Source organism: Triturus cristatus, chromosome 2_2 (assembly GCF_964204655.1).
Source record: "Triturus cristatus chromosome 2_2, aTriCri1.1, whole genome shotgun sequence".
NCBI classification, from domain to species: domain Eukaryota; kingdom Metazoa; phylum Chordata; class Amphibia; order Caudata; family Salamandridae; genus Triturus; species Triturus cristatus.
Window position 1 is genome coordinate 997,478,912 of NC_140582.1, and position 16,485 is coordinate 997,495,396.

At 40.2% G+C, this 16,485-nt stretch overlaps 1 protein-coding gene across 2 annotated transcripts in view; it reads left to right on the forward strand.

Moving 5' to 3' along the window:
* The window catches only part of ZBTB49 (zinc finger and BTB domain containing 49), a 174,205-nt gene that overhangs the window by 70,339 nt on the left and 87,381 nt on the right, over positions 1 to 16,485 (forward strand). For both annotated transcript variants that reach the window (XM_085642425.1, XM_085642426.1), the window contains exons 6-7: positions 7,309 to 7,391; positions 11,616 to 11,777. In XM_085642425.1, the coding sequence (XP_085498551.1) occupies positions 7,309 to 7,391; positions 11,616 to 11,777 (245 nt within the window). The remainder of the gene's footprint in view (positions 1 to 7,308; positions 7,392 to 11,615; positions 11,778 to 16,485) is intronic.

The following is a 16,485-nucleotide window of genomic DNA, read 5'->3' on the forward strand; positions in this document are numbered from 1 at the left end:
ATTTGAATATACATTGCCTGTGGTCTGCTGCCAGGAACAGATACATTAGGAAAGACTCTGTTTAACTACCAAAAGAAGTTGAGTTGTGAAGTTTGATGCACTACAAACCAGGATGTCATGCATATACAAGATATCAATCACTGCACATGCCATGTCTGATCGAAACACCATAAACAGGCTTTATTGTAAAGCAGTGTGTTAGAAGATGGGCTTTTGGTTGAGGTGGCAGAAGCCCTATTCGAGCAGCAACATCAGTGTCTATCAGGGTGAAACACAAGCAGGCCCCAAATTAACCTGTGCTTAACCCTCTGGTAGCTTGTGCACTACAGCAGTCAAGCTTAACCAAGAGGCTAAATTATTTTTGCAACTCTTAATGCAGTGATAAAGTGAAAACAGAACACAAGAAAATAACCACATCAATTTATAAAAATGTAATAAATTGACACCAAAATGACAAAAGCCCATTCAGTCGAATAGAGATAGGAAATTTTTATGATTTGAGGTTAGTAAAACATCTAAAAGCACAAAGCGCAAGTCACTGCTATCTGGTCTTGCAAGACTGGGTAAAAGTCACAAGTTCAGGCAGACGGCGATGGAGCGCATGTTGGATACAGGGACCAAGTTAGTCCTAATTAAAGAGTTACCGTCAAAGCCCAGCACGAAGAGCTCCGTTCACGGTAGAAGGGACACCGAGGAGAAGGGCGAGAATTGCAGATGGTCGGCGATGTAGCGTGAAGATCCTGTCGGGCGCCGCAGACGTTCATCGCTGGAGCTTCTCATTGGCGGTCACTGCTAGTCCAGACCCGTACTTCCGGTAGTCGCCGGTGGTTGTGTTAGCATGAAGAGCTAGGTTTGCCAGGACTTCGCGTAGGTGAGCGATGCGAGTGACAAGATCTTGCTGCATAGGGCCCGTTCACATTAGCAAAGAGCCCAAAACTTCAGGATTTCTTCTTTTTTTGGAGAGGCCACATGGATCCAGACACTTGGAGTCACTTCAGCTTGGGATGAAGGGTCCCAATCCAGCCTTCCCTCTCGGCAACCAGGCAGCAGAGTAGCAGGGCAGCCAGGCCTTCTGACAAAAGAGCAGCACAACAGTCCGTCTTCTGTAGTATCCACAGGTCCTGGAGTGTACTGAACAGATGGGTCTGAGGGTCCACTATTTATAGCTATTGCATTTTTTGAAGAAGAGGTTTCTAGAGAATTCCCTGTGAAGTGCTTGAGGATTCCTGCCTCCCTGCATGAACAGTGCAACGATGACAAGTCCTTTGTGACAAGGCAGGTCACAGCCTATTCAGTTGCAAGTGTGGCTGTGCTAAGCTCTACCCCCACATCCTGCACGTTGATGGCCTACCCAGGCACACCTAGTCCATCTATTGTGTGAGTGTCTAGGAGGAATACACAAAGTCACACTGCCAGCTAAGCTACAGCTTAATGAATGCCACTTGTCACAGGCATTCAGCCCAAATATGCTGTGACTGCACCAATGTGTACTCTGTAGAATTTGCCTGCTTTTTGATTGGCTAAGTCAGAGATTAATGCACGCTTCAAGAATTGAGTGCACCTTAAAGCATACATTGTGTGCATTATTAGCTGTATTAGAAAGGAATCCAACCTGACATTCAACATGAAGAAAATGGAGGCAGTAACACTACCACTGCGCACTACATTGTCTGAATATTACCACAAATCCCTCATGCTCGAGTTTACATTGATTTGCAAAGAGATATTGTACAGTACCCAACACTTTTGTGAAATACCTACTGCGGCCATCTAGCAGAGTGACAAATTCAATATATTTGTTTTCTGCTTTATTGCTAAACATTATTTATTACTTTTAAAAGCGCAAAGCTAAAAGAATATATATTGCCATGATAGACCAAAGGTATGTTTTTTCTTTTCCAGCTCTCTATTCATGCATGCATTAATAGTGCAGCTAAGAGAGCTATGTCATGTGGCATGTATTGTCAGCCTCTAGAACTTTGCATACTAGGGTCTGCATTTTTCTTTTACCATCAAGACCGTATATCATATTAAAGCATACTTACAAGATATTGATATAGAGGAGGTAGACAGAGATGTACAATGGGACACCCTAAAACTATTGATTAGGGGCATCCACTCACTCCACTGCTAGTTTCAGAAAGTGGAGAGTAATAACACTTGGCCAGATAGTATTAAGTCTAACAAACTTTTGAAAACTAGTAATACGAATTCCCAACATTTAATTACCCAAAGACTTCTCGAAGGATAATTATTGTATATCTTTTAGATCTGTATTAAAGGTGGATGCAAGATAAAGTGTATACCTTGGCTTTAATTGACTCTTTTCGACATGGACAGAAATAAAATTGATTAAGAATCAGAATACCAGTACGAAAAGGGGGAGACGCTGAATGGAGAATGCAAGACATCACTGCATTGAATTTGACTCTCAGGTTCCGTACTTTCAAAGGGGTGCATGGAGGTATGCTTAGAATGGATAACATTCACAAGGGAGTGAGATGGATTCATTTGCGCCCAGAATCAAGACTTTGTTTTCACTCCAGTCAAGCAAAGGGAACTCTTTCTTCTGGTGGAAATGTGTTTTTCAACTGGAAGTTCAAATGGTCCAAAGATCTGTGCAGATATTTAAAGGTAGATAGGATTAGGAGAACCACTGTGGAACACCACGTCAAGGTGGCGAGTCCGTTTACCAAATACAGACGAATTGGCTTGGACATCGGAGAAAAAATAATATCTAGTTCACAGTGGGCGCCAGCACTCCAGCCTAGTCTGCAAGATGTCATAGCCTAGGGCGGCACAGCCTGCTGGGAGATCATAGAGTAGGAGGGCCGAGTTTCTGTTATTGACGAGGGACAGCAGGAGTTCCTCTCTGCTATTTGCCTGGCAGTTTCAGGATCCCTAGCTAGCCTGAACCCAGACGGATAGTCACAAAGGAGATGGTTTAGCTCCAGGCGCTCTTTGAACTGTCTAGTGGCGTTCTTTTCCATTCTGGTTGAAAAATGGACTGTATGAAGGGATGTATGTGACTCTAATAAAATAAGTTTAAATAAAAAAAAATAAAAAAAGAATCATAATACCAATTTAGTTTTCAAATTTTTGAAGGCATACTTTGAGAGGGAGGGTATTTCCATTTCTGTTGTGTCCAACAATAGTATGCAGTTTACCTGTCACAAATTAACTAACATCTTTCCCAATCAAAATAATTAACATAGCGCAATTTTGTAAGTCCCGAACTTGAACTGATTGGTAGAAATATTTAATAGGTTTGTTATTGAAGGGATACAGTTAGCACACAAGTCAGGGTTGAATGTTGAATAGCATGTGGAAAGTTTTATCTGGTTGTATCATTGCACTTCTCATAATATCACTATCCTTAACCTCTCTGAGTTGCTCAAGGGCATAAAAACATCACACTGTTTGAAATCGAAAGTGGACTACTGTACTTTAGAAGTTTGATTCACAAAAGGACAGTTACCAACAATCTAAAAGATTTGTTGAGAGTAAATGAGAAAAGTATAGGGATATTTGCTGTAGAAAGCAAATTTAAGATACAAGTTGGTGATTTGGTTAAAATGAAGAAATCTTCTCTAGTAAGGAACAGAGAATTTACATTTTTAAAAGCTTTCAAGGCTGTTTGAATTGGCAAATCTTCGGCTTTGTTAAAGAACACATTTTGGTGGAGTTTCTGTAGGGTTGCTAAACTTGCAGATGCGACCCTACAAGTCTTTGCTAAAACTGTACAGGAGCTTGGTTTTTCTAGTTCAAATCAAAACTGTTAGGATAATTGCGATGATTCTGTGCCCAGAAAAAATCTTGCCAATTTTTCAAGCCTTTCCTGGTAGCCATGGAATGTCATCCATGACCTGTCGGGAAGATGTGCTTATTCAAGTAACTTGAGGACTTTTTTATAAATTTGAAACGACACTGTAGAAGTATTTTTCTCTTTATTTCCTAATTTTTTTTATGGCAAAGGAGGTGTTTAGTAGTAGGTAACTGCTCTGTTAGTAAAACTCTTCATGTTATTGCCAAGTTGTTATTACCATTGCCAGGTTCCATGCTCTGATTTCCTTAGAGCTACAGTTCTCTATCAGTTATTGGTGATAGCTTTCTTGTAAATAAAGCCTTTTTCTTACCTTCTTGCGACTTATGGCCTGTCAGCATTTTTGTTTTACAAAGGAAACCTCAGTGGAGTTGTCAGCCTAAAGGTATTATTAACAAATCCAAGTGCAGTTTACAAACTTACGTGTACGATCTGAGTTAATCCTTACTTCAGTAGCTTGAATCATATTCTCTTTAGGAAAAGTTCATTTGCCAGAAATCTTGAGTCACATGATAAAAATTTACACTTCTCCTGTTAGCTCCCTAACTTGAAGGATAGCGAATGCACTATATATATAGGCTATTTGGTTTTAGGTTTAAACCTATAATAACTGATAAAACCCCACCGAAAGGAAAATAGCCATCACCGGTGTAATCATATAAACACTGAAAAAACACCTTTGCAACCACAAACTAAGTGCCATTCAAAGAAAGGAAAAGATGAGTGAAAGAGTCATTTTTATTTCGCCCTTAAGTGGCCAATACAATGTAACTTTGTTATAGAAAGTAGTATCAAGAAAGACTGGGCTAACATTATTCTGCTTGAGATCTGTTGTTTAGGGATGTCATTAAAACATTGTCTCTTCTTCCTCCTGTTTTTTTTTTATTTTGTGGTCTTTGGTCTAAAGATGCAGTGTTTAGAAGCATGTTTTAGGTCTTATTTAGTTATATTATAAACTGTAGAGAATCAGGAAATATCAAAATCATATTTGAAATGTTGGCTACATTTGACTTCACTGATAGGTAAAATGGCTGGTTTCATTAGAATCTTTCCTAATATGTAGCATCACATTTACCCACAGACAGAGAATGGGTGAAATCCTTTGATACATCTGCCCCCTTTTCTAGTGAGGCAGTATTGATTGTAAGTGAATTGCCAAACACCCCAATTTTCAAACATTCAATGCAAGATGTAGTGACGGGTATATGTGAAAGAATGTTGTCACTAAGCATCTGAGATAGTAGTAAAAACATGAAACCAGGCGTTTGGTAAACATGGAACACAGTGTCACTTGGAATGCTGATGAAAAAAGTTCCTACCAAATTCAATAAAGATTGGAGTGATATTGTTTGTATTTGCAGTAATTCAGCTACGTATATGAACAAGTTGTATGATGGCCTGTCAAAATCGATACCCGAGCTGAAGTGCTTCCCTGTAACAGATCCTTGTCACTTGCTAGATGGTATGCAGAAAGCATCTTTACAATCTTCAGAGTTAATGAAGAATGCTATTGACTTAGTAGTCCATTCTGGTGCAGTAAAAATGTATTTGGTCCTCATATACCCTGTGCACACGCTACCTGCACACATGCACTATCAGTGCAGAAAGCAAGCAATAATTAAAATCAAATTAAAATTCCATAAACACTGGAAAAACACTGTTTCTGTTGTTTTTAATGGTGCGAAAATGTGTAACCACTGATAACCACTGTTTTTTAAGGTATTGAAAAAACCCCACCAGAATGTACCGAAAATAGAAACTGAAAACAGGAAAGCCTAACTATATAGAATCTAGCTATGTTTCTCAGTTGCATCGTTAAAAATCACAATGCTATCCTGGATTGCCACCATAGCTTCAATATTCTCAAACAAAATATGATTACGTTTTTGAACTACTGAATCGACTGAGGCTAACCATGCAGCATCCTCTAAATGCAGACTCTGGTGTAAAAAAAGAAAAAAGTAGTAGTATTCTGCTTTCACTGATCAATTCAATTTGATGATGACGGAGAGCTTCAAACTGTCCGTTTTCTTTCTCACTAAAACTTTGGGGGAACACCATTCTACAGTGTCCACAGGTTCAATCACGCCTGCAGGGCATCTTAATTGTAACATCTTAATCCGTTCTTTCTGAGTGCTAACAAGAACATGTATGAGTTTGTTCTTGATGGGAACGACATCCTGTTTGAGGACTTTGTTGTTATTAACCAATAATCTTGCCCAGTTCTTTTCTAAAAACAGTTTTGTACTTTTGTACTGTGCCTCAAGACAACAAACAGGTACTTTCGAATTGGGATTAGGTGTAATTCTCATCTGCTTTGATGCTGTCGCCCCAAATAATATTGCACGTCGACATCACATTCGCTTTGCCTACAATGCATCTATTTTGGAAACAGATGGTGGTGACAAAATAGGCATACGATTAACATCATCAGGCTCTAACAGTTTATGTCCTCAATTTTGGGGAAAGTACATACCAGAAAATAATGTGTATGTGGGACCCAAATCCACCATGAACAATGCTTCTTTCCCATCAGTCTGAATTGTACATCTTGGTGGGTTGTATGGTTCCTCATCTATTTCTAAAATACTCTTTTCCAGTAAACAGAACAGCCTGTTTCCATGTCACTGCTCACCCTTGTCTGATACGATGACTTCTGACTCTCTAAATCTATGAGGTTTACATACTTCTTGACATCAGAATATGTTTCAGATTTCACTAGAGTATCCATTATTAAGGTGTTCTTGGAATCTAATTGCGTATCTACTACTGGCTCAAAATAAACCTTGCTGTTAACTCCATTCCCAATTCAGGACAAGACTGGAAAATAGCCTTGTGTGTCTAGTAATCACAACATGTGCTTTTGTTTTTAGCATTTGCACTCTAAAGCATACAATGTTGAGTCCTATGGTGTGTTACTAGTGGGTTCTGAAACAACTCAGTTCCACAGCTTGATTCTTCAAACCTGTCACAGATAGTTGGTTGGCATGTCTAGATCAGGAGTTGCAACCCAGAAAGCAGGAATCAAACAGCAAACCTGCGGCACGATAACCATGGGTCATGAACTGGGTCGTACAGTGAGCTCCTGGACAGGTTGTTGCCAAATTGTAGTAAGCAAGAAAAAGGTAAGACATACATTAGCAATGCCAATAGATCTCGCCTTTTGACTTCACCAATGCTAACATAAAAAAAAAGAATAAAAGGTTCTTCAAAGTGTGTGCTCAGAAAGGAAAGTGTAGCTGTTGGCCATCCTAAAAAAGGAGATTGTAATTTGTTTGTTGCATGATGTTCTGGGTGCTTCCAAACATTGCCCTTGACAATGATGTATAATAGTATTGATCATGGTTAGGATACCGTATCCTTGTATGAAGTTAATACTCTTTTATTTTTACTGGCATTCTGTAAAAGCAGATTTATCATCTCTAGCATGCAAACCAGTATTGTTGAAGCATAAGGCTTTGACACTGTGTCACTTTTTGTTGTAGATTTGCAGCTTCTGGTGATGTACAACGTCACATTGTTATTCACACTGGAGAGAAGCCTCATTTATGTGATGCCTGCGGCAGAGGTAAGTAAAAGCTATATTTTCTGTTTGCTCCTTTTTCTGTTTTATCTCTTATATGTGCAGGCGTATTAATATGAATTGAAAGCCAAAGTGTAGAATAATTATGTCCCAGTCCACATCACTTCTGGCCCCACCCCTCACAGTGACATTTATCAGTCTTACCTTAACCCCCTTTCCTTACACCATGCTATCGACTAACTGAGCCTTCCGTTTATGGAAAGCACTGTGGTCTGTGCTTTTTGCCTTTTCTTGTCTTTTTTTCCTTTTGATCACCTGCAATTTTTGTTTTGGAACAGCAAATGTTTAGTCCATACTGTACAAGCTGAAGTTTGTGTGGAATAAAGTCTTGACAGTTAGTTGTCTTATATTGTCTGCAAAGATAGGCATTTATAGATACAAACTTTATCACAGAATTTTAGCGTTGAATATAATGCCAGCTTTGAGTTGTCATGATATTTGAGGGCTGCCAACATCTAGCAATTTGGTTCAGACTCCACATGTACCTTATATGCCATTACTAATAAAGTCTACTGTACGAGTGTACTAGCCCTCCTTCACAAGGTCTCTAAGAAGACACTTGGAGGTCTGTTTGGGATTAGTTTTTTGGGGAAACAGAGGCACCAAATATTTGTTGCATCTGTTGCTGCTTAAAGCTCCTAGCCTTTACAGCTGCACGTCTGACTACAACTCCTGAAATCCTCCTTTTTTTTTCTTCCCCTTTCCCACTGCGGTTTTCCATACATTTAAAGCTAATGTAGGACTTACACTGTCTAAAGGGAGAACTCCCAGTCCTACCAAGCCCTAAAATGCCTGTCTCTAGCAATAAACCAATGTTATGAATAAAATACACACTACAGCTCAGCCCTCACTATTACATTTTGCTGGTGGTGTTTTACATTCCATGAGAGAATCATGCAAACTATAATTGGGCTTGCAAACCATAATGTCGATTTAGAGTTTGGCTATGCCTCCATTTCATCTTGCTTGGTCTCCACAATTTTCTTCACTTTTGATAAATGTTCAGAAGCTATCTTTTTGAAGCTTACAAATAGGGGAACATCATCAAGTTCAGGTATTTATGCTTGTTCTTTCATTGTCAAGAAAAACAGGTGTTTAAAGCCCCATTTAGATCCATCTGATTTAGTTAGCAACTTCCACTTTGATAGTGGAAGTCTTGCAGGTAGGAGATGGATTATCACCATTAGATCATCAAGAGGATTCTTTTCCGATTCACATCTGGTGGGGCAGGAATATCCACTTCGTAGCATTTGGTCGTGTTTCCCTTCCACAAATAGCTGACTGCATGTATATTTGGCCCCTGATTTTTTTATTTTATCTAGCATGTGCACAGGCCTATTCCAGACTATAAGAGATCTGGGGTCAGTCCTGTAGAGGTGCACCAAGCGTGCCCAGAAGTGCGTCCTGTGCCACTGAAATCCAGCTACATCTGGCAAAATCTGTCCTGGGATCCTTGTTTTTGAGTTCAGGGAGGACCAGGTCTACCAGTTCGACTTAGACTGTTCTCATTGGAGCAGGGGCAAGGCTGATTTGCATACGGCTGGGTCCAAACTGAGGTGGCATGGTGGGCAGGAAATTATGGATAGAGATGCGGCCCCTGAGCAATCGCCAGTGGCTGACATTAATTCATGCATTCCATCCATCACTTTGTGTTTTGATGCCCTAAGTGTGACGGATATGCCGAGACGCAGGTCCTAAACTCACTATGCCGCTGAAATCAAACTATATGTGGCTGGTGAGCCCATAATTAGAGCGAAATTGGTCCTGGGTAGCATTTTTCATAGAGGACCTGACCTAGCAGTTCAGGCTGGACGGTTCCCATTGAAGCAGGATCAAGGGTGATTTTCACATGGCTGGGTCCAAACTGAGGTGGCATGGTGACCGAAAATCAATAGATCGGGATGCAGCCCCGAGCGTTCGCCAGTGGCTGAGAATAATTTAAGCATTCCATCCATTACTTTGTGTTTTTGATTCCCATTTCTATCCACTAAGGAAATGGAAATATTATCCAGAGGGTGGTGACTTCTGTGCTGAGCAATCTTAGAAGTGCTCGCATAGATATTGTCAGTATCTTATCTTTTATTTATAGTAATAGACTCAGAAAAGCAAGTGTTTAAAGTTTAAAGCTGTCCTTATTAGGTCTTGCCTACAGACCTGTTTAGCTGTATACAAAAAATCGGCAAAAGGGGAGCAATATTTATTAACAATTGAAAAAGTCATATATTTGTCTATAGGAAGAAAAAGGAGGTAAGCATGAATGATGTATATTTTATTTTACAAGAATATAGAAGAATGCAGTCAAATATTTTGATACCTGAGCCGACCCAGTGAAATTAAAAAAGACCCTGCATTCCTGATCTATTTAACTATCATGTACTTTCAATATAAATATTTACAGCACCAATCCATCGTTTTCAACATTTTCTTATGATGATGTTATTAAAGTCACATTTATTAGATCTGTCAAGCCTCTTAATTTTTTTTGCAATCAAAATTTTTATGTTGAGTCAAACCAACACGTTTCACGGCGTACTCCCACTTCCTCATGGCTCTTGGACATAATTCAGATTCTCAAATCGGGCATCTAATCTAGCTTTCATCCGTTTATTTCCATAAATGATCTCTTCGTCATTACAATTAAATAACTTTTCAATACAGTAACTGATAACCTCTATGGCGGATCACTCTAAATTATAGCCAAAATCTCCAAGTTGTCCATATGCACATTTCATCTCACAAAATTGTTTGCAGGTTTGACCTTCAAACTCATCCTGAGTCGGAATCCAACATATTATACATGGAACCATGTCAGAAAGGTTAATGACCTAAAAGGGTTGAAGCTGGGGGCAGGGTTGAGTGACCATTTAACTTTTAACTATTGTTGAGTAGCTTCAACTGCATGTTTCCAGTGACCTATTATGTACAATACAGTAATGTATAGAGCAGGCTTTGGATTAGCTCCTTGCTCATGATTGCATAGCTTATTGTTTGTCTCAGTTCAGTGCTTCTGATTTGTTGGCCCACCTCCCTATTCTTGTTGTTATGTAATGGCTAGAGCCTGGCTTCAATCATTTTGTTTGCATGAGTTTTATTCTTTTACTGCTGACATTATGGACCTCTTTTTCCATTTGTGTTTTAGCCCTCCTTGGGAGCAAATGTATTTTTTCTCTCTTCCCCCCGCCCCACCTGCTCACAATGAATCCCCAGCGCCCATCGCATTGCTTTTTTTAAAATAACTTTTTACAGAATCTAACAATTGTGTGCGAGATATAAGCGGCTGCACATTGCGCCTGGATCACTTGATTCTTTTGCTTTGCACTTAAAAATGTCCGTACTTTGTTTTTTGTGTTTTTTTAATTTGTTAATCTAACACTCTACAATGGCCGTTCCCATCTTAGAACAGTAAATTAAACTACAAAAACTAAAATTAAAATGTCCAAGATGCATCACAACGCATGCTCACCCAAGCATTAAGGTGTATCTTGGAATGCTTTTTCTTTATTACAGAAGCCATTTTAAGTTGGCTGCTCACACTTGTATCATTTTAATAATTTTTCTCATAATAAAAACATTTTCAAAATGGCCGTTGTTGCATCACAATGCCTTCATGTGCATTAGCGGCATTCTTGAAATAGTTTATCTTTTTTAGGAAACACATTCCAAGATGGCCTCTCTTGCATGCTCATGTGTCATGGCACATCGGTATCCAATTTGGGTTGTTTTTCTTTCTTCTTCTGCCATTGCAAATGAGTGTTGTCAACTGTTTCTGTGCACTCCCCTTTTAAGGGAAATACTTTTTGACTTTGCCATTGATTGTTTCAGAGTCGTGGCTGGGCATTTTTAACTTCATAATTCTACACATATTGCTCTTTAATGCACTTATTGATCCTCCTATTTACATGAAGCATTCTATGATTGAGGTGCTAAAATGTGTGTTTAAACGAAGTGGGCGAAGTGATGGACTTTTGTTTCAAAGACTAACTTAACTTCGTGCTGCAAGTATTGTAATATTGAAGAAGTGGCTAAATACTGCATTATGGTCCACTTAACTAAGTACCCAACAGCGATTAGAATTATTGGAAATATCTGTTGAGCTTTTTCTCTAGCGTAATATAATATTTAATGATCACTTGTCTCTTGACCGTGTGGTTGCTAAACAAACAGGATTGATGTATTTATGAGAGACTAATATGTGATATGTTCTTTTAGGATTTAGTAATTTCAGCAATTTAACGGAACATAAAAAGACTCATACAACTGAGAAAGTGTTTGTTTGTGATGAATGTGGAAAATCATTCAATATGCATCAAAAGTTATTAAAGCATGGGATCAGACACAAGGGGGAGAGACCGTACAGCTGCTCATCTTGTGGTGAGTAGTGATATTTTCATGCATGAATAAACTTACAAACATAACAATCCCTCTTCAGTTTCATGTACGTTAAAGTTGTTGCCATAATAAAACTAAGGAGACAGTTTAGAGTTCGTTAACTGGGTACTCGGCCACAGACCTGGTGGTGTACCCTCTCAGGCAAACCAACGGTCCCGCCACGCTGTTTAGAGTCAAGTGAACAGTCGCCTTTCCAGCGATAGTTTTCTTCTGGCTCTCGGAAAACTTCAGAGTAAGGACATTGGAGCCCCCAAATTCTTTACAGCATACAGATTGATGTATTTGTTTTTTGTCCATCACCTTCATGAAAAACCTTGCAGTCTTAAACGGAGTAAAAGAACAAACCTCTTGAGAAAACACAAAGTGTGTGGTGGAGGGTCATTGTGTTTTTGTATTTCAATAAGAAACTCCCATTTTGGGAGTTTGTTGTTGAAGAAAAAAAAATGTTTGCGGCCACCTGAAAACAGGAGCAGTGTATTAAACTTGCTGTGCCTCTAGAGGAAGTGTCAGCAATTCCTCTGAAGGAACAGAGATCACCCATAGGCTGGCTATGATCTTTAAACATGGAGTACTTTTCTCAGTCAGGGTAACAGACATAATGTCCTCTGCCATCAGTGGTGGCCGGCACAGGTAAGAGCAGTGGAGCGGGGCAGGGTGGGGGTGGAAGTCAACAAATGACAGGATAGGTAACATTAAATCCAAAATTTAATTAAAACACTTACCTTGCGCTCGCCGCATCACCGACTCGGCGATGCTTTGAGTGCAAGTTAGTGGTTTTATTTATTTAATATTACCCATCTGTCAGCTGTCGACTCACTCACCACTCGTACTGGTGCCGGCCGCCACTGTCCCCACCCTGATGGACAGATAACCGCCACAATCTAAATCCGGCACTAAGTACCTTAATTGATTTCCACTTAATATCATAATAATAGAAGTAGATAATGTGCAACAGAATACAGCGCAGCTTATTCTATAATACAGTTACAACGCAAATTTCTCAAAGCTCATGCCTTGCTTGGTAATTTCACATGGATACAAGACAATAAGGACAACACATTTAAAAAATCTATTTTAAACAGGGATGATGGCTTAGTGAGCTGATTTTCATCTCATTCAAAAGCGGTTAACTGAGGTACATTAGTTTGTCCAGGAAGGCTGAATCTGATTTCTATCCTTCTAAAATTGGGAAATTGAGTATTAGAAATTGGTTAATAGCACATGTTACTTAAAGTGTAGAAATGGCAGCAGTATGATATGTAGTGCTAAATAAAACACAAATTATTATTAGTATTATCATTGTTGGTGTAATGTTTCGGTGGAAGAAATAAAAACAAAGGCATTGACTTTTTGAAAAGTACTTGGAGAACACCCAAAAATTATTTACTAAACAAGAGTATTGCAAAGAAGCTGAAGTGCCAAATAAATGACGAAAGTGAAGGAGGAAAATATTAAACATTTAACAGGCATACGAGTAAGAAGAAGGCTGAGGACGAAGTAAAGCTCCTAATTTTGAGACTGAAAGGTGAAAGGCAAAGATTTGAGGAGGAGGTCTAAGAATAAAATAGATTATTGGCAAAATGCCTGTGTGATATAATTCAAGAGCAACACATGGTATAAATACCGTTTTGTGAATGTGTGCTTCCGCAGTTAAATGATGAAGATTGGTAATCAGAAGTCTATTTATGATGAGAAGCATTTGGCTTGAATGAGCAAAGCTACATTTTGGTGAAGCTGGAGAACCCAATTAAATACCTCATGGTACATGACGGTCCTTAGAAAGATATGGGCAGCAGCAAGTATTTGCTGCATAAAGTGATGCTGGCAGACCGGCGCTGAACGTGTGAAGTTCTGCTTCACATAAATGGGAAGAGATTGATAATTGTAAGCTACTGACACAGTGTGACGTCTGTGGTGGCGCAGGTACTACACTACATGAGATAGAATATCTTAAGAATGACATTCACAGCATTATGTCTTCAGCAGGGGATGCGATGCCAGACATATCCTTTTAACTGTCGCAACAGTACACAGCAAAGTAACTGGTGGTATCTACTTGAATATAAGGATATGTCTCGATTGCCGATGAGCAAGCTATTTATTTTTGACTCATGGTTGCAGGAAGGTGAACTGTGTTGGAAAGAAAGGGCTCAGTGGACAAAATACTTTTTCTGTCTCACAACCTACAGTTTACAAAATCACAGGCTCTGCAGCGACAAAAGCACGAGTTGCAATGTGCAGAAGGTACTTTGTGGGCCAGAAAAGGCTTTCCGACTTTTATGGCTTTTTTAGACTCGTTTCGAATCACAGAGAGGAGGGGGCATGACAGGAATATCCCCTTCCTGATTGGGAGTTGCAGTGACCTATTCTTATAATTAAAAATCTCTTTATGCGGCACCTTCCAGCTTCTGAATAGTAGCATTGAGCTTGTGTAGAACTGGCTGTGGTCCAGGAGTACTCCCAATTTATCACATTGTATTGCAGCAGTTCAGTAGTGCTTTCCTACCTCTTGCCGAGATCCCAAAGCCCTTTACAGACAACAGGTCCAAGGAACTTAAGCCACATTATAAACACAGTCAACAAAATGGTAATGCAAATGCAGGGATTGCATGTGTGCGGCCCCTCCCAGGCCGCCAACCCGGCATTTGTAGGCAATCTTGGGGATAGCTAAATACCTCACAGATTAGTACTGAGTAGTGCATCAGTTTTGAAACAATCTGCACATCTGCAGCATGTCAAAATTTGATTGAAAAGCAGGATCCGATTTGAGAGAACTCGGCAACTTTGTTAAAATATGCTTCAGCGTAATATGAATCCGTCTGATAATCTACATTAATTTGTCAACCATTAGTAAAAACCAGCATGGTCAAAGACTTGACCGAATTACGCTTTGGGTGTTTGCCTTAACAAGAGATCTTTACTTTTGAAACCAATAAATGGCAACACTGCAGCAGAGTCCTCTGTCACCTTCCTGGTGTCGCTGGGTATTCTCTGCGTGTATTGGAGGGTGCAGAACCCAGGTGAATTAACGCACGGTGCAGCAGCTCGAAAGAAGGAGGAGCCCAGTAGAGAAGGAATGAGCAAAAGGAAGAGGCAAACTCTACTCTGAAAAACAACAAGTACAATCAAACATCCCTCAATGCTGAAAACACTGCTTGTGTAAAGGATTCCTCCTGTGCCTGATTGCCATTGAATAGAAAATACAGCTTAGGCGACAAAGCATGCAATCCACTTTCAGTTGCCTGGGCTCCTGGCATGAAATACTTGCTTGTGAAACTTTTCCTTTTCCTCCTATGTCTGGATGTGCTGCACCATCAATCCACATCCCCATGCACGTACTACAAGACAGAGGTTTTCAGGCACCCACCCTTAATAACACTCACTTTGTGGCCTTGGGCAAGGCATACGTGAGCCTCTCATTGATTTAATGATGTCCCAGTCCCATCAACCGTCCCTGTCAACTCTTTGACAGCATCACCAAAGTTCAATCTCTGGAAGCCAGGCCATCGCATAAGTCCATTGCAGTTTGAGCACTCCCTCACCAGTAGTCTTTCTTGCTTTCTTGCTCCCCCAGCCACAGAATTACAGAAGCAATAAGCAACATGAACACCCCTCTCCTCCCAGCCTTCTCCTTGAGAGGTCACAGGTGGATGCCATGCCCTTTCCTACATTGCACAGCTTTTGAGAGAGTTTTCCAGTACCGTACTGTTATGCTGCTGCAGGTTACTAATATTCTTTGCTGGCAGGCATGAGGCTGTGCTCAACATGGGCCCTGCATCCCTGCCAGGTAATGGAGCATTCTCCCTGCTTCTGCCTCACTGCTGCAGGTTTGACCTGACCGTGCAAGCCTGAAAATCCATGCTAGGTTCCTAAAGGAGGCAGCAGTGCCAGCGGTGTTGGGAAGCCAGTACCAAGGCACTGCAGAACCAGCAAGAAATGCTATCCTGCTGCTGGACACAGGCATCTGAGGGCAACACCGCACTAAACATGAACTTTCAAATAGGGAGCATGCAGGCATATTGCGTATGCCCTGAAGCATCTGCTGCAGCGGAACCTTCCCATTACAACTTCTGATTACCATATAACATGCCGTCCTGCAGTGTTAGGTGGGCTGCTGATGAATGAGTAATACTTTAATAGAGTGGTTCCTTTCTGAGGCATCAGATGTGTGCTGGGGGCAGTACAGGCTGAGGAGAGAAAGCAGAAGGGGCAAAATAAAGAAGAACGGCTATTACAAGAGTTGAGACACTGATTGATAAGGTATAGAGGAGGACCACTATGTGACACTTACACATCCACGATATTCTGTAGGATGATACCAAAAGCCGGCAAATCGTCCATAGAGGTTAAGCCAGAAGGGGGGTCACGCAAATGAGACTGTGGCTGTAAGTTGTATATTATGAGGTTGGTGCTGGCAAGAGGTCTTAAAGTTTGTGTAATCCGACCTAAAAATGAAAGGGTCCATATGATTGTATTGTCCTATCGCCTCAAATTGACAAGCTGTTTGACAAAGCAGTGTGGTGTGCCATGTTATGTTAGTGGTTTGATGAAAACTTTAACCAACAGGAAAAAACACTGATCATTGTGCTACATAAATCAATGTTGAGTATTCACTTGAAGTATTTATTCCAATACTTAAAGCACATTTGCAGAATGATACATATGAAATAGACACCATAGTAATGCTGCG